At 34.7% G+C, this 25,377-nt stretch overlaps 1 protein-coding gene across 2 annotated transcripts in view; it reads left to right on the forward strand.

Moving 5' to 3' along the window:
- Positions 1–24,944, forward strand: part of TMEM196 (transmembrane protein 196) — a gene marked incomplete at both ends in the record, with an annotated part of 59,313 nt that extends 34,369 nt beyond the window's left edge. For both annotated transcript variants that reach the window (XM_081283384.1, XM_081283385.1), the window contains 3 exons: positions 18,426–18,482; positions 21,367–21,621; positions 24,885–24,944. In XM_081283384.1, coding sequence (XP_081139510.1) covers positions 18,426–18,482; positions 21,367–21,621; positions 24,885–24,944 — 372 coding nt within the window. The remainder of the gene's footprint in view (positions 1–18,425; positions 18,483–21,366; positions 21,622–24,884) is intronic.
- Positions 24,945–25,377: the final 433 nt, after the last annotated feature.

Below are 25,377 nucleotides of genomic sequence, written 5' to 3' on the forward strand. Positions count from 1 at the left end.
GTATAACAAACAAAACCTGTCATCTGAACAATACCAGCAATGGCAAATGAAATGATACACCAAATTCTATTTTTATATATGAGGTTCCTATGAACTTCAAGACTGTTTCTTTGCTCCACAATCTATTTTTATCAACTTACACACGATGGAGCAAAACTGCCTTTTCAACCCATTTTTTTCCCCCTAGAGGATTGAGAGACAATCAGAATACTTTTCAAAATAAAAATTATTTCAACTTCTATTGTGAGTAGGTGGAACTAAAAAAAACATTTCTAAATAAAGATGAAATACAGTGGTCATTAAAGGTGAAGTCAGTCCTACTATAATATGTAGTGATTTATGTTTCACTATATTTAACTAAAGAAGAAAACCTCACTCAGCCTTCCACCTCTGTTCTCCATGATAGGTTTCATTTTATTTTAAGGACTGTGCTCACTTCTTGTAACTACTCTTTTGGATTTGTGCCTGAAAGGTCTTACCCTAGGAAATTCTTACCTCAGTTTAATTCAACATGGAAAATCAGCCTTGCAAATAGGAAGGCAAAACGGTGACCTTCAGGTTATGACTGAAGACACAATAGCAGAGCTCTTTGACCCTCAATATTTCTGGCAATTCTTCTTCCTAAGTATACATTCTGATAATGTACAGATTCGGGAGGGTTTTATTGGTTTTTTCTAAATACCCAGAGGAAGCATGAATCTCAGGTGAGTCATTCACTTTGTAAGGATGAATCTTAATGGGCTATTTTTTTTCTGATAGCAACATAATAATTTTGACTTGAGCAAATAGAAGGTTACTTATATAACTTTTCAAATAGGCAACACCTACAAGTGGCTCAGTAATAAATAAAACCAAAAATATTCAATGAAAAATCCAGCCCCCTTTGCAAGTTTCCCATCACTCCTCTCCCCTCACCCCTGTTGGTAACCACAGCCATTTGTTTTTTCTGTGTTTTTGACAGAATTACTTTATATATGTATGTGAAAATTGTATCCATAGTAGTATGGATTTCTTGCCTATCTACACAAAAAGTAATGTATTATATAATACATGATCCTGAGCTCTGCTTTTTTCATTATATTTAGGAGAACTTTCCATATCAATGTGTAGTGTTTTCTCATATTTTTTAAATAGTTACAGAGAATTCCATTGAATTTAGCCAATTCCCTACTGACTGACATTTGGGATTGCCCTTCTTGTGGCACATAAATCACTTTGTATACTTGCAGTTACATGATGTTGGCTACATTCTCAAAAATGGGACTGGTGAGTGTAAATACATGTATTATATAACTTTGATAATTACTGCCAAATTCCTCTTGGTAGGGATTGTATCAATTAATTTTTCTAAAAACTATATATGGCTATCTGGTTATCTTTGCCAAGACTGGCAAACTTCTTATTAAACTTTAAGGCTTCTGCCAATCAGATAGTTAGAAAAAGCATCACCAAGTTAATTTGAAATTGCATTTCTCTCATTACGGATGAAGTTGAGTTTATTCGTGTTTGAAAGTCATTTGTATTTCAAAGAAGTATCTGTTCATATCTTTTGTCTATATTTTTATTGGATTGTTAGTCTTTATTGACTCCTAGGAGTTCATTTTACATTGGGAAGATTAGACTTTTTAATAATTGCAAATACTGTCACCAGTATGTTATTTTAAACTTACTCATAGTTGTTGTTTTGGGCCAGTTTTTGTTTAATATTTTAGCTCTTAGTTTTTTAATATGCCTGTCTTTTTTGGATTATTAGTCATAGATGGAAAGATTCTTACTACTTCAAAGTAATAAAGAACTTCTATTTTCTTCCAGTACTTTCATGGTTTTGTTTGCAAGTGAAATCTTTAGTCCATTGGGCTATTACCCTGAGATGATATAAATTATAGATGTAATTTCATTTTATCCTCCAGATGGATACAGAGATGCTCAAATATCATTTGTGGAAGCTATCTTTTTATAACTGCTTAAAAATACTATTTTATTATAAGATGAATTTCATATACATTTGGCTATTTCTAGACTTTATAATTCTATTACTTCATTCAATTTTCTATTCATTTTCAAATGCCATCTTTTTAAATCACTGAGGTTTTACAATATGTTTTGATATCTGATATTAACGTTTAACAACTTCATAGCTCATCTTTACCAGTTTTCCTCTGGTATTTCTCCTGAAAGATATTTATGCTTTCATATTAATTTTAAAATCAGCCTTCTAATTTAAAAGAATAAATCTTTTTGGCGTTTTATTGAATTGTGTTAAATTAGCAAATTAAATTAAAACTATTAGCATTCTTTACTATTAAACTTTTCTATCTAAGATCACTGTATTAGTCAGTTTAGGTTGCTATAACAGAATGCCTTAGACTGAATAATTGATAAAAAGCATAAATGTATTGCCCACAGCTCTGGAGGCTGGGAAGTACAAGATAGGTCACCATTGGAGTTAGCATCTGGGGAGAACTCACTCTCCTTTAAAGATTGCACCTTCTAGTGTACCATACAGCTAAACGGATGAACAAGTTTCCTCAGGTCTCCTTTAGAGCACTAATCCTATTCAGAAACTTAACATAGATAGCCATCATGTTATATATTTTTCGATTGTACAAATCTATGATTATTTTGGTCATTCATATTTTCAAGTTTTCTACTTATTGATTTACACATAAATTATAAAATAAATTTTTAGGATATCCATCCTTTTGTATTAAAAATGGGATTTCTCCCATTGCACTTTCTAATAGGATGCTTTATACATAAATATTATTAATCTCCATATATTAATTTGTGCTTTGCTACCTTACTAAATTATTTTACTTTTTTGTAGCAAATTCTGGAGTTTATTCTTTTGGGAATTTCATGAATTAATCTTTTGTCTGCAAACAATGATAGTTTGCCTCTACCTTTCCAATTTTAATGTATCAATTTCTTTCTGTTGTCTAATTCAAACGTTAAGCACTTCCATTTCAATGTTTAACATAATTGATTATAGTAGACATCCTTACCATTTTTTTATTGGTTGTTCAAAACATTACAAAGTTCATGACATATCATCTTTCATACATTTGATTCAAGTGGGTTATGAACTCCCATTTTTATCCCAAATACAGATTGCAGAATCACATTGGTTACACATTCACATTTTTACATAATGCCATATTAGTGACTGTTGTATTCTGCTACCTTTCCTATCCCCTACTATCCCCCCTCCCCTCCCCTCCCATCTTCCCTCTCTACCTCATCTGCTGTTGTTCAATTCTCTCCCTTGTTTCCCCAACCCTTTCCCCTCACAACCTCTTATATGTAATTTTGTGTAACATTGAGGGTCTCCTTCCATTTCCATACAACTTCCCTTCTCTCTCCCTTTCCCTCCCCCCACTCGATCTGTTTAATGTTAATCTTTTCCTCATGCTCTTCCTCCCTGCTCTGTTCTTAGTTGCTCTCCTTATATAAAAGAAGACATTTGGCATTTGTTTTTTAAGGATTGGCTAGCTTCACTTAGCATAATCTGCTCTAATGCCATCCATTTCCCTGCAAATTCCATGATTTTGTCATTTTTTAGTGCTGCGTAATACTCCATTGTGTATAAGTGCCACATTTTTTTTATCCATTCATCTATTGAAGGGCATCTAGGTTGGTTCCACAGTCTAGCTATTGTGAATTGTGCTGCTATGATCATTGGATATCCTTACCATTTTTTGTCATATCATATCAAGTACATGTAAGATCAACATGTCATCACTCTTGATATTGACCTTTGTCCCCTGACTTGAGGAAGCTTTTGTTCCATTTCTCTACCTTAAGTTTATTCTTTTTCCCCTTTACACATGATACTTTTAAAAGAAAATCATTATGTGTGACCAACACTTAGGGAGAAGGATTTATGCTTTGTCAACTTAAGAGCCAAGTATCTACATAAGTTATTCAGAATATTTTGCATAGGATATTTTTTTCCCATTTATTGATTTTTTTGGTCATTTGTTTTTATTTTTATGATCTCATGGATATTTATTGTGCATAGACGGTCACAATCCAATATTTATTGCTCAAGTTGTTCCACTTTTGGTCACTGGAAGCTTTTTCAATTGGTTCCTTTTTCCTTTTGACAAACTTCATCACTGTGTTCTGTTTGTTTATTTGTTTTTTAGGTATCTAATTACTTTCTGGTACTATAATATACTCTAAGCTCACCTTGTGTATTTCCTGCCCTAATCTAGAATCAGCCATTTCTTCAGGGAGACACAGCTCCTTTTATGGAGAATGATATTAAAAACCAAGATCTGGGTGACAGGTGTGCTCAATGTTACTGAGATTTTGTTGTATATAGGCCTTATCAGCTGACAAAGCAATGGAATATGAATGAATACTAATGTGAATATGATCATATCTATAAATTTTTCTATATTTAACCATCTGTATCTATGCTGATTATACAATTGGTTAATACTGATATCTTTCATTCTAATCACTTACCATATAGATTATTCTAACCTCTTCCCCTTGATTATCTATAAATTCATATTCCAAAGTAAGAAATCTGGCTTCCCCCACCATCACATATTAACTGAATTGTTCAGTTCCAAGGTACATCTATATTTCTATCAGAACTGCTAACCAATTACCCTGCAGGAAACAATTTTGTCAAATACAGTGCATAGGTACAGATTTTCTTTTTTTTTTTTTTTTTTTTTTTGCTTTAATTTTCTGTTCTACTGTTTCCAAAGTTACCTATGTCAGAGTCTTTCTTTGGCCACTTTCAGTAAAATCATCTTACACATTTGTAATACTTATATTATTTGGTAACATTCTGTATTCTATTCTTTTGAGTCCTGGCTGATTTTTCATTTTTTTTTTAATTCTGCACACACTGAGGTTTTTTGTGCTGTAAAGTTTTAACAAATTCTGGGCTGTGGTTGTGGCTCAGTGGTAGAGTGCTTGCCTAGCATGCATGAAGATCTGGGTTCAATCTTCAGCACCACATATAAATAAAGATATTATGTCCACCTAAAACTAAAAAATAAATATTAGGAAAAAAACTCCCCAGGTAATTCTGTGGTTAAAAAAAGTTTTAACAAATTCAAATAGCATATATCCACTATTACAATATCACACAGAGTAATTTTACTGCTTTGAAAATATCTGTTTCACATATTCTAGCCCCTCTCTCTCACCTAAATGCAAACTACTCATTTTATTGTTGTTGTTGACTATCTCTTTTGTTCACTTTTTTCAAAATGCCCTGTAATCAGACTTGTACTGTCCACAGACTAGCTTTTTTCATTTGTCAACATGCATTTAAATTCTATCTGTGTCTTTGAGTTATTTGACATCACATTTTTTACTCATTGAATTATATTGTTTTGCAAGGTTGTACCACACTTCATCCATTACCTAGTAAAGTACAACTTCACTTCTTCCAATTTTTTGTCAATGATGAATAAAACCATAACATTTCAGATTTGTTGGACAGATACCTAAAGCACAATCAGGGCATAAGGGAAGACTATATTTAGCGTTATAAGAAACTGCCACACTGTTTCCAAAACTGCTGTTTCCTTTTCCATTTATATAAGCAATGAATGAAAATTCCTGTTGCTCCACATCACAATAATTAGTATCATCAGGCTTGTGTTTTGCATTTTACCCATTTTAATAGATGTGTATTGGTGTTTAGTTGTAGTTTAAATATAAATTTCTTAATGACAAATAATGTTGACTATCTTTTCAAATGCTTAGTTGCCAAGTATGTCTTTTTTTGTTCAGGTGTCTGTTCAAATATTTTGCCCGTATTTTAATTCAATTGTTTGTTTTATTATTGTTTCTCTCACTTAATTTTAATCTATTCATTTTCAATACTTTTCTTACAATGATGATTATTTGTATAGGTTTTTTTTTTTCTTATACCCATTTTCTCAACAAATATACTGTGATTCTTCCTGATAATAGTGTACTATGGTTAGCTCTAGATCTAGTAAAGGAAAGCAAAATAGAAAACTTGAAGAAAGTTTAGAAAAGATCAGAAGGTTGGGGGAAAAAACATTAGCAATGATGAAAGGCACTAGGTAGAACAAAACTAAACACTGATGATATAATGTCTCAATTTCTAAGAGCCATTAGGACTAAACAGCTCTGACTCTCTGACCGTATATTATAAACATAGACTTGGTGCTTCTCCCTAAAGTGCACTTTTCGGGTCTTCATGTTTGTCCATAATTCACTAAGGGAATTAAGGACAGTACCAGTGCTTCTGTGGAAAACCCTGAAGTGAGGGTCTGCAGGTAAGATAATGTTGAGCATGTGTGTGATTCTTATGGTCTGTGTGTGGCTCTTGGACCCTGATTACACAATGTAATCACCTGGGAAGATTTAAATTTACAGACACTTTCTTGGAGATTCTAACTGCTTCAAGGCATCAGGAATTTTAAACTGATAAGCAGCCAAATTTGAGATCCAAAGCTTACAGGCAAACTTTCAAAATTGATAAACTTTCCCATATTACAAAAATAATTTTTACAGGAATCACTAGGGAAATGGAATCTCAAATGAAAGGAAGCCCATGAAAGTTGTGGCACACTTCGAGTCCCCCCCGATGTTGATGTGAAATAGTCACAATTACATCAGCTCAATATCAAGAAAAATGTGAATTGCTTTTTTTATGCATTTTTCATGCTACACTCCAAAATAATTTATTTAAGAGATTCCATAGTTGTCATTTTAACTAAGAAATGATTGAAGCAGAATAAAAAATATTCAAGAACTTCTAGTAGCAAAACAAATTATACAACTTTTAATCCAGATACAGAATATATTATTTAAGTTAAATATATAATATTAGATCAATTTTACATGTAATGTTTGTGTGTTTTCCTGATAATTTTTCAATACATTTTTAAACTGACTAATTTTCATAAAAGTATGTAAATCGTGAGTGGTCTTAAAGTATTTTATTCCATCTGCGGTTCAGCTCATGATCTTAAGGGGAAAACAACTAAAACTGTTTCTATTTCTAATGAATGCATCTTCTGTAATAGTTACAGAATTTCTGAGAAAAGCATTTCATCTGAAGTAGTTAAATGTAAGGTGGGAAAAAATGTTACTATGCTGTCTTGAAACAAGATTGGCTCATCATCTTTCACAGTCCCATCATTCCAGTCTCACATGCTCTAAACTGGTTGAAGAACCACTGCTTTTATCTGCTTCCACAGTAATCATTGTTCCAGATCCTTTATTACACAACACAAACCGGGAAATTCCACAATAGCCTGTCTTGGTATGTTTTATTTCTAGAGATAGACAGAAGAGGGACAAGAAAAGGACAGGTTTTCATTCATGTTAACAAAATCCTTTGTTAGGAAAATTGAACATATTCATAATTAGTCCAATTGCTTTCATTATGAGAATTATTCATGCGCATACTTTTCTTATAGTTTCACTTTCTTTCTTTTCACTGTTTTTTTTTAAACTTTCCTGAAATCCGTTGATTATTTTTAACTTTCCTGAAATCTTTGTGATTATTACTTTGTATTTCCTTTTTATATTTCTGGTTCTCTATAATTAAATGCACAAATTTAAAGTTCTTCTTTGCTATCAATATTGACAATGAGTTAGGATTTCTATTATTCTGCTAAATGATACAAGAACAAACAAAACTTTGCTTACAGCTTATCTCATGCCACTATCACCTGGGATATCTATTCTAAATATGTATTAACTTTTTGAATCAATATTTTCCTACTTAAAAGATTTGCTATTTTGTTTTATTCTGTGCTTCCCCACCCCCAGTATATATATAAATATGACAGCAGAAAGCATTACAATTCATATTGCATATATAGAGTGCCATTTTTCATATCTCTGGTTATATATATTCACAGCAATTTGTATCTTCATACATGTACTTTGGATAATTATGTCTATCACATTCCATCATCATTTCTAACCACCTGCCCCCTCCCCTCCCCCCTCCACCCCTCTACCCTATCTAGAGTTCCTCTATTCCTCCCAAACTCCCTCTCCCAACCCCACTATGAATCAGTCTCCTTATATCAAAGAAAGCATTCAGCATTTGTTTTGTTGTTGTTGTTTTGTTTTGGCTAACTTCACTTAGCATTTTCTTCTCCAACTCCATCCATTTACCTGAAAATGCCATGATTTTATTCTCTTTTATTGCTGAGTAATATTCCATTGTATATATATGCCACATTTTTTTATCCATTTATCTACTGAAGGGCATCTAGGTTGGTTCCACGGTTTAGCTATTGTGAATTGTGTTGCCATAAACGTTGATATGGCTGTGTCCCTGTAGTATACTGTTTTTAAGTCCTTTGGGTATAAACCAAGGAGAGGGATAGCTGAGTCAAAGGGTGGTTCCATTCCCAGTTTCCCAAGGAATCTCCATACTTCTTTCCATATGGGCTGTACCAATTTGCAGTCTCCCAGGAATGTATGAGTGTACACTTTCCCCCGCATCCTCACCAACACTTATTGTTGTTTATTTTCATAATAGCTTCCATTCTGACAGGAGTGAGATGAAATATTACAGAAGTTTTGATTTGCATTCTTTCTAATTGCTAGAGATGATGAACATTTTTTTTCATATATTTATTGATTGATTGTATATCCTCTTCTGAGAAGTATCTGTTCAAGCCCATTTGTTGATTGGATTATTTGTTTTTTGTGGTGTTTAGCTTTTTGATTTCTTTATATACCCTAGAGATTAGTGTTGAGATAAGTTTCTGTTATCCCTAATTTTTCTAGTATTTTGAACATGAAGAGGTGCTGTATTTTGTCAAATGCTTTCTCTGCATCTATTAAGATGATCATATATGGGCTGGGGATGTGGCTCAAGCGGTAGCACGCTCGCCTGGCATGCGTGCGGCCCAGGTTCGATCCTCAGCACCACATACCAACAAAGATGTTGTGTCCGCCGAGAATTAAAAAATAAAATAAATATTAAAAATTCTCTCTCTCTCCTCTCTCACTCTCTCTTTAAAAAAAATGGAAAAACATGTTTTTTTTAAAAAGAAAGATGATCATATGATTCTTATCTTTGAGTTTATTGTCATGATAAATTACATTTATTAATTTTCATATGTTGAACCAACCTTGCATCCCTGGGATGAATCCCACTTGACCAAGGTGCGCTATCTTTTTGATATATTTTTTATTCAATTTTCCAGAATTTTATTGAGAAGTTTTGCATCTATATTCATTAGAGATATTGGTCTGAAGTTTTCTTTCTTTGATGTGTCTTTGCCTGGTTTTGGAATCAGGATGATACTGGCCTCATAGAATAAGTTTGGAAGTGCTTTTTCTCTATTTCCTGAAATAAATTGAAGAGTATTGGTATTAGTTCTTCTTTAAATGTCTGTAGAACTTGGCTGTGGATCCATCCGGTCCTGGGCTTTTCTTGGTTGGTAGGCTTCTGATGGCATCTTCTATTTCATAGCTTGATATTGGTCTGTTTAAATTGTGTATATCATCCTGATTCCATTTGGGTAAGTCACATGACTTAAGAAATTTGTCAATTCCTTCAGTATCTTCTATTTTATTGGAGTGCAAGTTTTCAAAATAATTTCTAATTATCCTCTGTATTTCTGTACTGTCTGTTGTGATATTACCTTTTTCATCACATATGTTAGTAATTTCAGTTTTCTGTCTCCTTCTCTTCGTTAGCATAGCTAAGGGTCTGTCAATTTTATTTATTTTTTCAAAGAACCAAATTTTTGTTTTGTCAATTTTTTCAATTCTTTCTTTTGTTTCAATTTTATTGATTTCACCTCAAATTTTAATTATTTCCTGCCTTTTTCTACTTTTGGTGTTGATTTGTTCTTTTTCTAGGGGTTTGAGATGTAATGCTAGGTCATTTATTTACTGACTTTTTCTTCTTTTAAGGAATGAACTCCATGCAATGAACTTTCCTCTTATTTTTTGTCAGTGTTCTCATTTACCTCTAAGAATGTCCTCATTGATGTCTTTTGCAACTCATTGTTCATTCAGTAGCATATTGTTTAGTCTCCAGGTGTTGGAGTAATTTTTATTTTTTATTTTGTCATTGATTTCTAATTTCATTCCATTATGATCTGATAAAATATGGGATAGTATCTCTACTCTTTTGTATTTGCTAAGAGTTGCTTTGTGGCATATTATATGGTCTGTTTTAGAGAAGGATCCATGTGCTGCTGAGAAGAAAGTGTATTTGCTTGTTAAAGAATGAAATATTCTATATATGTCAGTTAAGTCTAAGTTATTGATTGTATTATTGAGTTCTATAGTTTTTTTTATTCAACTTTTGTTTGGGAGATCTACCCAGTGGAGAAAGAGGTGTGTTAAAGTCACCCAAGATTATTGTGCTGTTGTCAATTTGACTCTTAAACTTGAGGAGGATTTGTTTGATGAACACTGATGCTCCATTGTTTGGGGTATATGTATTTATAGTTGTTATGTCTTGTTGGTGTATCATTCTCTTGAGCAGCAGGAAATGACCTTCTTTATCCCTTTTGATTAACTTTAGTTTGAAGTCTATTTGATACAAGGATGGAAACCCCTGCTTGCTTCCACAGTCCATGAGAGTGGTATGATTTTTTTCAACCTTTCACCTTCAGTCTGTGTATGTCTTTTCCTATCAGATGAATCTCCTGGAGGCAGCATATTGTTGGGTCTTTTTTAAAAAAACAAAATCTAATCTGCTAGCCTATGTCTTTTGATTGCTGAGTTTAGGCCATTAACATTCAGGGTTATTATTGAGACATGATTTGTATTTCCAGCCATATTTGTTTATTTTTGTCATTTAACTTGACTTGTTTTCTCCTTTGATTAGTTTTTCCTTTAGGATAATACCTCCCTCTGCTAATTTTCATTGCTCTTTTTTTTGTTTCCTCTTCATGGAAACAAAAACATATTTTGCCGAAGATGTTTTGTAGTGCCAATTTTTTAGCTGTAAATTTTTTTAACTTTTGTTTATCATGGAAGGTTTTTATTTCATCATTGAATCTAAAGCTAAATTTTGCTGGATACAAGATTCTTGGTTGGCATCCATTTTCTTTCAGAGCTTGATGTATGTTTTTCCAGGATCTTCTAGCTGTCTGTGTTGAAAAATCTGCCATTATCCTAATTGGTTTCCCCCTATATGTAATCTGATTCCTTTCTCTCATGGCTTTTAATATTGTCTCCTTATTCTGTATGTTGGGCATTTTCATTATAATGTGCCTCAGTGTGGATCTATTGTGATTTTGAACATTTGGCATCCAATTCATTCTTCATGTCTGGAAAATTTTCTGATATTATTTCACTGAATATATTGTTCATTCCTTTGGTATGGAACTCTATGCCTTCCTCTATCCCAAAAACTCTTAAATTTGGTCTTTGCATGCTATCCCTTATTTCTTGAATGTTCTCATGGTTTATTATCATTTTCACTGTGTGGTCTACATTCTTTTCAATATTATGTATATGTCTTCATTGTCTGATGTCCATACTTCCAAGTGGTCTACTCTGTTGGTGATGCTTTCAATTGAACTTTTAATTTGGTTTATTGTTTATTTCATTTCAAGTATTTCTGGTTTTTTTTTTTAGAACCACTATCTATCTCCCTATTGAAGTAATCTTTTGTAATCTTTTGCTTCCTGTATTTGTTTATGTAGCTCTTTGTTGAAATGATTTTTTGCTTCCTGTATTTGCTCTTATATTATCCTTTAATTCACAGAACATTTCAATCATGTATATCCTGAACTCCTTCTCTGTCATTTCTTCTGCTGTGCTGGCCATGGAGTCTAATAATGTGGTATCTTGATTTGTTTGGGGCACTTTTTCCCTTGTCTTTTCATGTTTTTTGTATGTCTTCCCTTCTAGCATTATGGGTCCAATGTGTTATTGTTTTTACCCTGTAGGCTTATAGTGCTCCTGTAGGGTTCAAATACCTCTCCTTTGGGAGGAAGGACAATGTTAACAGATCCCAATATCAGCAATATAACACCTATAAACAATTCATTACTATTAAGACATTTACAGTTTGGTCACAATGTACACAAATGTTGAATTCAATTATTATCTATAATGTAATCATTAGGTTTATAAAAGGGTTTACAGTTTCTGATGGTGGACAATGAACAGAGGGTGACGCATAGGATGATATGCTGAAAAGGCAGGATGTGAGGGTATAGAGTTAATATATCTTAGGAAGTGTGAAAGAGAAATCTAACGAAGAAGGCTATTAGCAGGAAAATAATCAGGAAGTAATTTGGGGTAGACAAGTATGTGGGAAGACAGTAGAGTACATAAAACAAACATATATGTGTTCAGAAAAATAAAGGATATTAAAATAGTAAAAATTGGTGGTGAAAAAGAAAAAACATAAAAGCATATACAACACACCTCTAATATATTATTCAGACATCCCAGTCATTAAAATCCTAATTCATGAAAAGTACTTGGTTTCACAAAGATTGGGGAGGTAAGGGTGGGAGGATAGAGTGGGAGAAGAAAACGAGAAAAAAGAAAAACAAATTCTCAAAGGAAGAAACCAGAATTGTTGATTGTTTTGGAGATCAGTTTCTTTCTTGCTTCCCTTCTCAACCAATAGGTGAGGTTGCCTGTTGTTAGCTGGTACCTCCACCCTCAGGATAATGAAGGTAACCAGGGTGGGAAGGCTGGTCCTGGAGCAGGGTGCCTGGAAGTAATGTGTGGCACCCGCCAGTCCCTGCAGATAGACTGCACCTCAAAGGTCTCTTTTTGGGTCTGCTCATATGACTTGAGCACCTGGTCCTGTCTCGGTATCTTGCCTAAAGATTTCCCAGTTCCTGGTCTCTCTTAGTCTCAAAACTTTTTCATCGTCTCCCTCTCCCTTAGCTGTTTCCAATTAAGGGACGTCTCTCTGCAGGGCTCCCATAGGCAGCACCCTGGTCTGCGCACCCTATCTCGTTGAAAGATGTTTTGTGTTGGCAGCTACTGTGCCTGGTTACCGCTGCTGGGGAGGGAGGGGGGTTGGAAACCAAGTATCTGGCCAGCTGGAGTTCCAATCTGGGAGCTGCCCCCACCAAATATGGTAAGGAAGATGACCCAAGATGGAGGCCGTCTGCTTCCACCACTGGGGTGTCAGGTGGGGTGGGCGGAGTCCAGTGATGGTGTTGTGCAGTGTGTTCAGAGATGAGCTCTGTGATGTTCAGTACTGCAGCTTTTGTCTGACTTCAGAGCCTATGAGAAGTCCCCTGATGTGGGCAGATTACCATGTAGGGGATTCTGGCTGTAGCTGCTAAATTGAATCACAAGATGGAGGTGACCTGGGGAGCCTCTGTTGGTAGATGGGGGTCCACAGGGGAGTGGCAGTCGGAGTTCCTGTGGGTAGGTAGCAACTCAGTATCCTGCATGGCAGCAGAGCAGCGTCTGGGAGTTCTGCAGCAGTGCTGATGCAGTGATCCTGCTCAGGCTCTCGGGAGCCCTGTGTGGGCTTATAGTCAGGAGTTGCATGACAGGAGTCAGGAGTCTTGCTCTAACACTGAGGCCCAGAGCCCTGAGTAGGGGCACAGTCATGGTGATTTATGCATGAGAGCAGCTGTGTAGGGATCCTCTCTCACTCTCAAAGAAGCAGTATTCCCACTAGTTGAGACCAAGTCGCAGAGATACACAGAATTCTGCCTCCCTCTGGCCACCATCTTGGATTCCTCCTTCTGTTCCTTTTGATGTTGCTCCCCCAGTTAATAGACCCCTGTGGTTATATTTTTAGAGTATCTCTGGAAAATCTATAATAATCTCCCCATATCAAGATCCTTAATTTAATCACATATGCCCCCCCTTTTTTAACCAAATAAGGTGACATTCAAAGGTCTTGGGATTAGGATATGTGGGGCCATAATTCGTTCTTCCACCATGTCCTTAGCCACATGTGCATGGCTTTCTTATAATTTCTTCTTTGAGTAAGAGTTTATATGGATGGTATAGCTCCAATTTCAAAATCTTTTTTTTTCCAGAATATTGTAGTTTATCTATCTTCTTTTAGACTATCAGTGTTAGAGATAGTGTCATTCTAAGGAAGAACTAAATTTTGTTGTTATTATAATTATCTTTGGTGAACAATAGTCTTCAAATTCTTCTAGTGGTGCGCTATGGTCATCTTGTGCTCCAGGAAGGAACTTGAGTGCAAAAACATATTCTCCAGTATTAATGTCCCACCCTCAGTTTGAGTCCCTGCTCACCTCTACCAGAGGGGTCTTTTCCCATGCTCTTGCCTCCCCTTAGTGGAAACCTCCTGTTACTTGTTACTTCCATGTGCTAGGCTCACAGTTTAGGGCAAGTGGGATCCAGGAGAAGGTTCTTCGTTGTTTTAGGCCCATCTCAGCTTGGAAAGGTCCTGTGCACCTGGCCTAGTGGTGGTACTTTCTTGGCATTCGGTACCCTCCTCTTTGTGACAAGCCAAATTCTGCCTTGTATCTGTGATTGGTCTTAAGTAGTGAACGCCTACCTCTTCTCCAGTGGTTGATGATGCTCATTAAGTATAGGCATAGAATATTAGGTCCCCAATGAATCCCTGCCTCTCTTCCTATGTAAACACATTTTCTTCTACTTTTCCTCTAATTATAATGGCCATCTAAGCTTGCATATGCCCTGGAAATAAAAGGCTTTTTTCCTTCCTGCCGAAGTCTTAAGGCTATTATTTGTTTAAAAGGGAAAAACTAAGGAAGGAGCAGGGTTTCACATACATCTCTACTCTCTCTCTCTCTCTCTCTCTCTCTCTCTCACACACACACACACACACACACACACACGACAAGCCATCAGTTTCAGCTAGTTTATTTTATAATTGCTTAATAATTTCCACAATGTGGATAAGTTCTTTCCATCCTGCATAAAGTCATGTTGAGAAAAATAAGAACCTTTAAATTATTATAGCAGGTTCCCCTATAAAATAAGGTACAGGTAATTTTAGACCATAACACCATGACACATTTCCTAATTATTTTCATTTTTTATTTATTTTAATTAATTATGTATGACAGTAGAATGCATTTATGCACTTTGATATATCATACATAGATGGGATTTTTTCTGAGTGTACATGTTGCAGAATCATTGATCATTCAGTCATACACACACACACACACACACACACATATATAATGTTTGTTTCATTCTACTATCTTTCCTATCCCCACATCCCCCCATCACTTCCTTCTACTTAATCTAAGATAACGTTATTCCCTAGTGCCCCCCCCTCTGCCTTATTGTGAATTAGCATCTGCATATTAGAGAAAACATTTGGCCTTTGGTTTTGTGGGATTGGCTTATTTCACTTAGCATGATATTCTCCAACTCCAACCATTTACTAGCAAATGCCATAATTTTACTGTTCTTTAAAGTTGAGTAATATTCCATTAAGCATATATACCACATTTTCTTTACCCATTCATCTATTGAGGGACATCTAGATTGGTTCCATAGTCTAGCTATTGTGAATTGAGCTTCTATAAACACTGATGTGGCTGTGTCACAATAATATGCTGATTTTAAGTCATTTGGGTATAAACCAAGAAGTGGGATAGCTGGGTCAAATGGTGGTTCCATTCCAAATTTTCCGAGGAATCTCCATACTGCTTTCCATAGTGGTTGCACTAATTTGCAGTTCCACCAGCAATGTATGAATGTACCTTTTTCCCCACATCCTCACCAACATTTATTGTTGCCTGTATTCTTGATGGTTGCCATTCTGACAGGAGTGAAATGAAATCTTAGAGTAATTCTGATCTAATTATTTTAATTACAATGAAAATCAACTATGGCAAGAGCAGAGACAGCAGTCATAGGTGGATAGGTGTTCACCAAACACTTCCATTGGATTTACTAGTTTAACGTACACTGTACTCACATTAAAAAAATCATTTTCAAAAGCATTTCCATTATATTAGTACAAACAAATTAATTTAGACATTTAGTAAAACATTAAATTATATGTGTGACCTTTAGCAAGACACTAAACCTGCCTGGACATCTAGTTTCCCAGGTCCCCATGTATAAATTATGAGGTCTACTTAAATCATAACTCAAGCTGTCTTCCAGTGGTATTACTTGGGTAAAAGACAGCCACTGGAATAAAAGGTCAATTTACAGCTTGGTAGATGTGTTGGGGGCGGGAGGTTTTCCTCTTCTCTGTAAATTAAAATGGCTAAATTTAAGTCAAGATCTCCCAGTTCCTTCTCAAAAATTCCATAATTTTATATACTTCCCATTGCATGCATCTATATTTTCTTCTAGGATTACAGGTTTCCTCTAAGGAATGTGGATTTTGGATACAGAAGTAACTATTAGAGACTATTTACACTGCAGAGATGAGAGAGAATGGGAAAACATTGCTTAATTTCCCTCCTCTACCTTCCCCCTCCCCATCCCTGAACTCCCATTTCTTAGCTCCATTCAAGTGAACTGGGACAAATTGCTACCTAGATGTAGCAATTTCACTTCCAACTAGATGTTCCAACAAAGTGGCTGGGGTAGTGACCTCCGCTTATGCTCCTGAGGTCCCATGAGTCTACAGTAGATAAATAATGATGATATTTATAGATTTCAAAACAGATCCAAAGAACATAAAACTACACAGCTTTCAAATTATTTCAAGAATGAATTCCGGGTGAACGGATTTTCAGGTCGAGTTAGAATTAGTTAAGGAGAAAGATGTGCTTGGCTTTGAGGTTTAAAGCATGAAGAGGTACAGGATTGGTCCAAACTGAAATTGCTTCAGCACAGCCTTAAAATATGCTAGATAGAATCAGTTAGAAGGACTCCACACAAGGACAGGAGGTCTAAATTAGGGCACAGAGGGCTGTAAGAAGCAGTTACTCAGAAATCACTTTTTAAGATTTTTGAAAATTATGTAAGTATTCAAGTCTTATAAGGTTCTGAGTTTCTATCTTCTCCTGATTTTATTAGTACTATAAATATTTTGTGAGATTAGAGTGTTTTAACCCTTTGCCCATAATATATTTTGTGAATATGATCCTAAAGTTATTTTTTACCTTTGAGTTTCAATATTTTTGATTCATAAAATCATAATTTTCTCCTGAATTTATAAGTGTTTCCTACCTTGATCTATGGACTTCAGGGTTATATTTAGATATTCCTCCCCACTTCTTTAAAATTACACATTTGTAACTTTATCATATCCTAACACATTTATAAATTTTATGCCTCTAGAACTCAAAGCGCTTTATATTAATTATGGTATATGATGTTAGGGGAAGGTCAACAAATTATTTAATTTCATTTATTGAATAATCCTGATCCTTTCCTTATTAGTTTGAAATGTCATCTAAATTATGTACCCTCATGTCCCCAGATCTGTCCTCCTGTACCACTGCCTACTATAAAGCAGGTGATTATAAAATCATTTTGCTCCATTATGTGGGAAGTTCCCTGGCAACAATTTCCTTTACCCATTATTTTCCAACAAGTTTATTTGTACTTCTTACGTGCATACTATTTCAGATAATCCTTAGGATATTTTGATACATATTTTTAAAATCTATCCAGGTGTGAGATACATCGTTTAAATCAGTTGTGTTTTAGTTTTCATTTGAGAAAGCAAAATTTTAAAAAGTAAAATGGAAACGAGTTTCTTTTTGCAAATCTGAAAGCCTTTAGTGGGCTTGTTCACTTGTTAATGAGTTAATCTATTTATATAATAGTTCCAGTCTGAACTATTTGCCAATTCGGATTGAAATGACCTTAAATGTTTATATCCAAACTTAACTATTTACCATTTCATGATAATCAAAATGTCTAATAATGTTTTGTTGATAGATGATTTAATGTAATTGCTTTTGCAAAGCAATTATGTCACCAGTGTTCTTATTTACATGAAATTATATGCCTCTAGTCACTTCATTCCCTTGTGTTCTTTTGATGTTTCCACAAGGGCAGCATTCTCAATTCTGATGGAATGAGGTAGCTATTGTACCAATTCGACAGGTACAGATAATGTCTTTTTAGAGAAATATGTCCCTGACTGATGCCTTATCTTTTCCTTTGTACTAAACCCCTACCTGAAGTAAAAACCTATTGCTAGTTGTTTAGTATGAATGAATGTATCACACCACTTTTCTTCCTGAGAAAGTAGAAAGGGATAAGATGTAATAGGAAACAAGAGGAACAGAACTCTAAATTCATTTACTTCATAATTTTGCCTGGTGTGAACCTGGTTAATTTGGGCTTAAACCTCACTATTACTCTTATCAACTTTCAAAAAATAAATTTTAATTAGAGTGTACATTTTTAGCCTTCACTATTATCTAATCAGGTATTTTTCTTTCAAGATTTTGATGGGAATTTAAAACTTTTACACTTCCCTGGAGCAAGTGTCGTGAGTGAATTATAATAAGCTAAAAAGCTAGGTGTTCTCCTGTCTTTGAAAATGGAATAATTTTACTTCTTTTCCTTTGCAGTTTCTTCTCTGTGGCATATGTGGGATATTGTGCGCCAAAAAAAAATCAGGACTTGTCGTAAGTTTTTTCCTTGTTTGTACTATGCATTGAAGTGTTTAAAATATAAGAATTCAAAACCAGAAAAGATGACTAGCCAACTTCCATGTACTAAATGTTACTAGCTAGGATAAAAATGAGTCTGACAAATCTGACAAATAAATCCTGACTTTCTTGTTTCAAAGAAAATCATCAAGAGTAGGAGAGACAATGACAAAACACCAGCACAAAAAAGCTTTGATATGCTCTCCTAATACATAAATATGCAAGCGTTAATGTCTGCTAGGGATGACAGCCTCCAGTTTTCCACTTAGAGACTCCTGGGCAATCACCTGAAACCTTCCATGAGCTAAAAACAATAAAGCTTGAGTCTTTGGGAAATTTAGCTGGTTGACTATGGATCTGGGCCTAAGAATTACTGGCTTTATGAAACTAATTTCACAATGCAGCAAGACAGCTGTGTTGTCATGGTTACAGACAATTCTTAAAGATTTATTTTATTTTATTACTATAAATGCACATGTAAGTGTTTTCAGATGTTTAATGGTTCTATCTTAGGTTCTGGGGTAGGGAACATGCTCCTGGTTGACTCTGACATTGGGCTGGAGGAGAACACCACATGCTGAAATGTGAATCCTCCTCTTGCCTTTCATGTCATTTTATGAAAGTTTGAAGAGAAAGAAAAAGCATGTCTTATTTTATTGAATACAAAAGGAAAAATCATAAACCTTTGCCAAATGGCAAAATCAATGCTGCACAACAACTCTAGGAAGTGGCCTTTGAGCCTGCAGTTCTACAAGGAGAGGCCAGGTGTTTGAGAAGGACCAGAAATGTATAGAATTGCAGCTATCTTCATTTTGTCCCTTTTTCTAATTATGCCTTTTTCTATGATAACTTCCATTGTGACAAAAACGATTACATACTCACTGCTGTAGACATGTGAGCTGTAATATTTAAAAATTATATAAAGGGGGAAAAATAAATCTCTGAGAGGAAAAAAGTGTTTTCTTGGATACATGGAATTGGCACCTATGATTCTCCTATCATTCTTTAGACATGGCCTTCATTCTTCTACACCTTTCCTCTACCAAGGGTCTCTATGGCTGTGTAAGAACAACTTATTGGGAGAAAAAAGCAAGGAAGGACAGAAGGGAAAAGCAGATGGAGGGAAGAAGGAAGGAAGAACTTTTTAAAAAGACACTAGTGTCTGTTTCCTGTCTTTAAGTCTCTTATAAAGTATAAAAGAAAAAAATCATAAGATCTGAACATTTTTTTCATTGTGCTTGACCCACCCATGGCTGGGCCTTCTGTTGGCACCTAGATGCACTTAGCTAAGATGGCATGTTATCCTGGAAGCTTCCAACAACCCTCATTGGCTAAACTCTAACCTCCCATTTTTCCTACTCCTAGGGCAACAATTCATCTTTTCCTCTTAATATTTATCACGTCACCTTGAGGAATTGAGTCTTCTCTTTCACGAGATCTCAAGGAGAATAATTATGAGCTATTCTTGGTAGTGCCAGCTGCCTCACTTGGGATCTCACAGGTGCTAGGTATTCCTTAATGCTGCTAAACTTAACTACCTGTGGAAAGCAAATAATACCTGTTCATGTAAAACTAAATGCTAAAGTAAGTTATAAAGCTGCTTGCTCTGGAGAATTATAGCAAAGGAGGAGATCAATAAATTCATGAAGGCATTCTGAAAAGTTAAGACTTGATTTGTGCCTTTCATTTAGGAACACAAGGAAAAAGCAAAAACATTTCCAGGAAACTAAAATTATCCTTGAGATGTAAATGAGCAAGCTCCATTAATGGACAAGAAAATCTGGGCTGGGGTGTAGATCAGTGCTGGACTTGGAGCTTGAGAGGTTGGGTTCCATCCCTAGCCCAGTGGGCGTGGGGGTGGAGTGATTGAATACTATGTTCCAGAGAAGAATGGAAATAAGTTTGGATAATTAAATTAGTATCACATTATCAAATACCAGGAAAGCCCACAGGATAATTTATACCAGATGCAAAAACAAAGTAAAATTATTAAATTTCTTGAAATAGTAAATTAAGTTTCTTAAATATTCAGAAAACATTGCTACAGAAAGCATTGAACTTCATCTTCTGGGATGATATTTAGATTGATTACTGCCCCCTCCTATGAGTAGAGACCCAGATCAAACCAATAATAAGTTTGAAAGCTAAGCCATAATCAAACAGTATTTTTGGAACACCTATTATTTATATTTCACTGTAGTGCCACCAGAGTAAACAAAAGATTTGTAAGGTAGAGGGCCAGTTCATGGGAATTCCTTAATCTACCCGTTGAGGAAAAAGATACACAAGCAATAAAAGACTTACTGAAAGTAAAAAGGATTTAACTAAATTCCCTAAGTTCATATACATAGGAGGCACAAATATTTGAAGTTAAGTGGAAGTAATGAAAATTCAATAGATATTTTGACACTTTGAGAGGACTGACATAGTGAAACTGGATTTAAGCTAGAAAATCTAAGTACCTAAATTTGAGTTTATTCTAATCACTGTTCATTTTTCCAAAATGTGCATTAGTATCTCTTTCAGTGGACTGCTGGCAAGGCTAATTGAGATGGCATCTATTGCTATTCCTAGCATAGTGGCCCACAATAGGTATTAAATAAATGTTGTTTAAATCTGTATCTAGCTGAAAGACAATACTTACTTCAGAATTCTCATCAGATATATCCTTGATTTCTATTTCTGAGACACTGTGGTGTACTTCCTCTCCAATAAGTCAGACCAAGTAGAATCCCTACTGAAAGGCTAGCTTCTGTCCTCTATTAGCACCTTCAAAGTCAGCCATCCTGGACGTGCAATAGCCTGTGTTCCAGGAAGTTTTGTGTCTTCAAGTTTAACCCCTCTTTCTTTTCCTTGTCAGATGATCCTCTTCTCAGCCTGCTGTATCTGTGGGCTCATTGGGGGCATCCTGAATTTTCAGTTCCTTCGGGCAGTCACAAAGAAGACCTCTTCCCTGTATCCTCTGCATCTTGCCTCCATGTCCCTGGCGTGCATTGGGATTGGGGGCTGCACCCTGTCTTCCTGGCTCACTTGCCGACTAGCCAGCTATGAGCAGAGGAGGATGTTCTCAGAAAGGGAGCATTCCCTGCATCACTCTCATGAAATGGCTGAGAAAGTGAGTTTTGTACCTTTGCCTCCTACTGCTGTCATGTGATGAAGACTGCAGTCTGCTCTGGGTGAATCAACAGGCAACCCTAGATGACAATATGAGGGGTCATATTTTATAAGTTTGGCCCTATTGGATTAAGTATGGGAATTTTTAAATTATTTTCTCTCTGCAATTTATGGTTACACCTATTTTCAACATAATTTTGTAGCCTGTGTATTCAAAACACATTTCCTAAAATAGCACTTCATAAAATATTGAATACCTTATAAATATGAATTTTTATGTATTATACTGAGGAAAAACACATAAACTCAAAACAGTCTCCACTCAATAGTGCCAGTTTTAGAAATTGCATGAATTCCCTTTTCTATCTAGCTCATCCCTTGTTCTTGTAAGTAGATGCATTTGATTATGTAAATTAGATCATCAAGCATAAAGGGGCTTTTTAAGAAGGCGACAAAATGCTTCATCTATCAGTGCATATTTTACAATCCATATAAAGCTTCATTTAATTCTCATCTTAATTTGATGCATATTTGGATAGCTTTGCCTGTATTTTAAACAATGGTCCTTGCACAATTGTTTCATGAAACCTATTCAAACAGAAAGTTATATTAATTGCATAAAAGAAGAATTAATATAGAGAGCTGTCTGTGTTTCTGCTACATTTTGCACACATTTCTTAATTCAGTTCCTGCTACTGGATCTATTAAGATAAACATCTGTAAAATAAACTCATTAAGATAATGGCCAAATCATATTTTGTTTTGTGTCATGGAAATGAAATTGTACAACCACAGAAAAAAAGAAATAGTGGCAAGAGTTACTGCATTTTTCTTTATAATGTTCCCTTGAAGTTAAATATTTATTTTACAGTTGATATGTTTTCATTTTGTATATGATCCATACAAACAGAAAGAAGGTGCTCTTAAATTGTCCCAAGAAAGCAATTTTAGACAGATTTCTGCATATCCTTCAAAAAATAATTAATAGTATAAGTAGCAGGACTGATAATTTAAAGAAATATTCAGTCATTAAAAATAGATGATCATTATATATTTGGATAGTGAATTTTTTGTGCTCTATTTCTATTCTAGTGTGCTTTCACCTTTTTTTGTATGTTTGTTCAATATTTATTGTATAATTGTTATATTTACATTAGAGATTGAGGGCTATTGAAATAACCGACTTGCCCAGCTGCCCGGTGGTGCCCCCGACACCAGAGTTACCTACAAGGTACGCTGATTTCCAGGGAGTTGCCATGTTGTAACGTTGCTGCAGGAAGCACTGCTTCTTTCAGGAAGCCGTGATGTCAGCAGATCAGTTTGGACTGATGCTGTAATGTTGTTCCTCAAAGTATCACTTTCATAAGGGCTGCTTCGAGGAGTTGACATAAACCTACATGGCAGTGTCTTGCAGCTTGAAAGTTGGTTGAGTATTTAAAATATTCAGCCTGCCTTTAAGCATCCAAACACGTTTCTGCTTGGATGATTCATAATTCCTTTTATTCTCTGCTACATCATGATTCTGACTCAATATCATCATTCACAGACCAGTTTTGCTTTCAATAATAGATGAGTCTACAAACTGTATCCCCAGCTTGCCAAAATTGCATGAACGGAGAGCCAAAGTTTGACACTAATATAGCACAAATTCTGAAAAAAAGGTTTTCTGGCAAAATTATCCAATACAACATTTTTCCAATTTATTTTACATATTTCCAATTGCTGAAAATAAAGTTCTTGATTTATTTTAACAGTATAATTGGAAATACAGAAAATTATATAGAGACCCATTTGCAGAAAGTATGTCCATTTGCAAATATCCACATTTGGCCCTACCCAAATTTCTAATAGAAACATCTTGTTTAATTGGACATTCCTATTTGCAAATAAGTTGATAAGACTCATCCATTTCAAAACTAATTTTTACTGTTATTTCCTATGAATAATTTAACTGTCCTTATGGGGTGAATTTAATTAAAACAATTATCTTATTTCATAAAATTTTTAAAAACAACTTTCTTTAAATTTGCAATAAAAGACTGATACTTTAGTTTTTTATGATTTTAAAGCAGTTTTATTAATGCAAATACTTTTCTGAAAAAGACAGACAAATAAGATTCTTATTTCTATAAATCCATTAATAAAATTCTTCTACTTCTGGCAGGATGAATAAGAAAAAAATTTTGAATAAATTTTGTTGACTATAATTTTGGGGCATGCTTTCTATTAATCTTGCCATTAATAGTGAATTATTAAATGAAGCCTCAAATCAGATTAATACTAGTACAACAACATGAGTATATTTTCAGACCACTTTCACAATGTGAATCTCTAGCAGATTCACCAAAGAAATCAAGCACTTTCTCAAAACAGAAACTAGATAGAAATTAGATAATTGAGAAAATAATTTAACTTGAAGGTCTTTTTTATTCCTGCTCTTTTGCAAATAGGCTTGTTTGAATATGGATGTCATCAATCTATTTTTAGATAATTTTGCTGATATATTATTTATAATATGGTGCACTAACCATAATAAAAGTAAGTGGGCCTCACATTTCATCATCTTTTCTTTTGTAAGGAAAGGCTTAATATTTAATAAGATATATGAATTCAAAACAACTAAATTTTTCCTAAATTAATAAATTCTATAATTACAAATGGAACTTTTTGTGTGATTCTTTACATCTATATTTTCATTGCCTAACTTCTTAGTAACTAGGCCCTTAAAGACATGTTCAGTAATTTCATTGTTCTGCTTTTCGATGTAAAAGGTGACAGTATCATTTAAAAAAAAAAATCTTTCCTCCTATAATTTTTGTAGTGATCCATAGTTACGAGTGAATGACTGCTTTGTGGGCCTTTTCAGTTTGTAGTCAAAAGGCTGCATTTTTCTATAGAATGAAGGTAATCCAGGCAGTGTGCTAGTATAACAGAGCAGCCTGTAGGAAAACTTGGGCCCTTGATCATTTTCTTTCTAGGTGAGGTCCTTCCAAAATAAAGTTGAGGGAAAACAAGGAAAGTAGGGAGAGTGAACTGATTTTGTGGGTAGAAGACTTTGGTCTACAAGACTGTCCCTTTAGCATTTTTATGTGCTCCAAAATCCCATAAAATTTTATTTCCTCAAATGGAGCAACAATATCAACTCTTGTCCTTCCCCCCAAAAGTTTTTCAATGGCTTGAAATTTCTGTTTTCTACCCTGTTAACCAGATCAATGTCTTACTCTGTAAGTGAATTTTAATTAATTCATGTTATTTTCCTAACAGGAAGTGACAGACAACATGAGCAATGGAGGACCACCACTGATATTTAATGGAAGAGTATAATCAATGTTTTTAGGATGTTCATGAGGCAAGGAGATATCAAGGGACTAGGAGATAAGATTAAAACCGTTCTTGCATTTGCTTTTCTTTCTCCTGAGCATCCACTAAAATTATTCTTCATCAATTTTGTCTCACTTACTCTCCAGCTTTTTTTATGCAGTGAAAACCTTTCCAGAAATGCTCTAGTTTGGTCATTTCAACAGACTTTACAGATTGTTTTGAAGAAGAATTTTCAGGAGAAATAAATAAATAAAACAGAAATAAAATTCATATTCTACACAAACATTTGACTAGCATGAGTATTAGATTTGTAATTACATGTTTCATATTGAGCAATTAAAAAGTGCAAATAACAAAAAATAACAACAACTTATTGATGTCTTTGTTTTGAAAGACCATGGCTTCAAGAATGCCACAAATCAAAACCTCAGCAATG

This window comes from Spermophilus citellus (assembly GCF_964194105.1).
Source record: "Spermophilus citellus genome assembly, chromosome: 3".
NCBI lineage: Eukaryota > Metazoa > Chordata > Mammalia > Rodentia > Sciuridae > Spermophilus > Spermophilus citellus.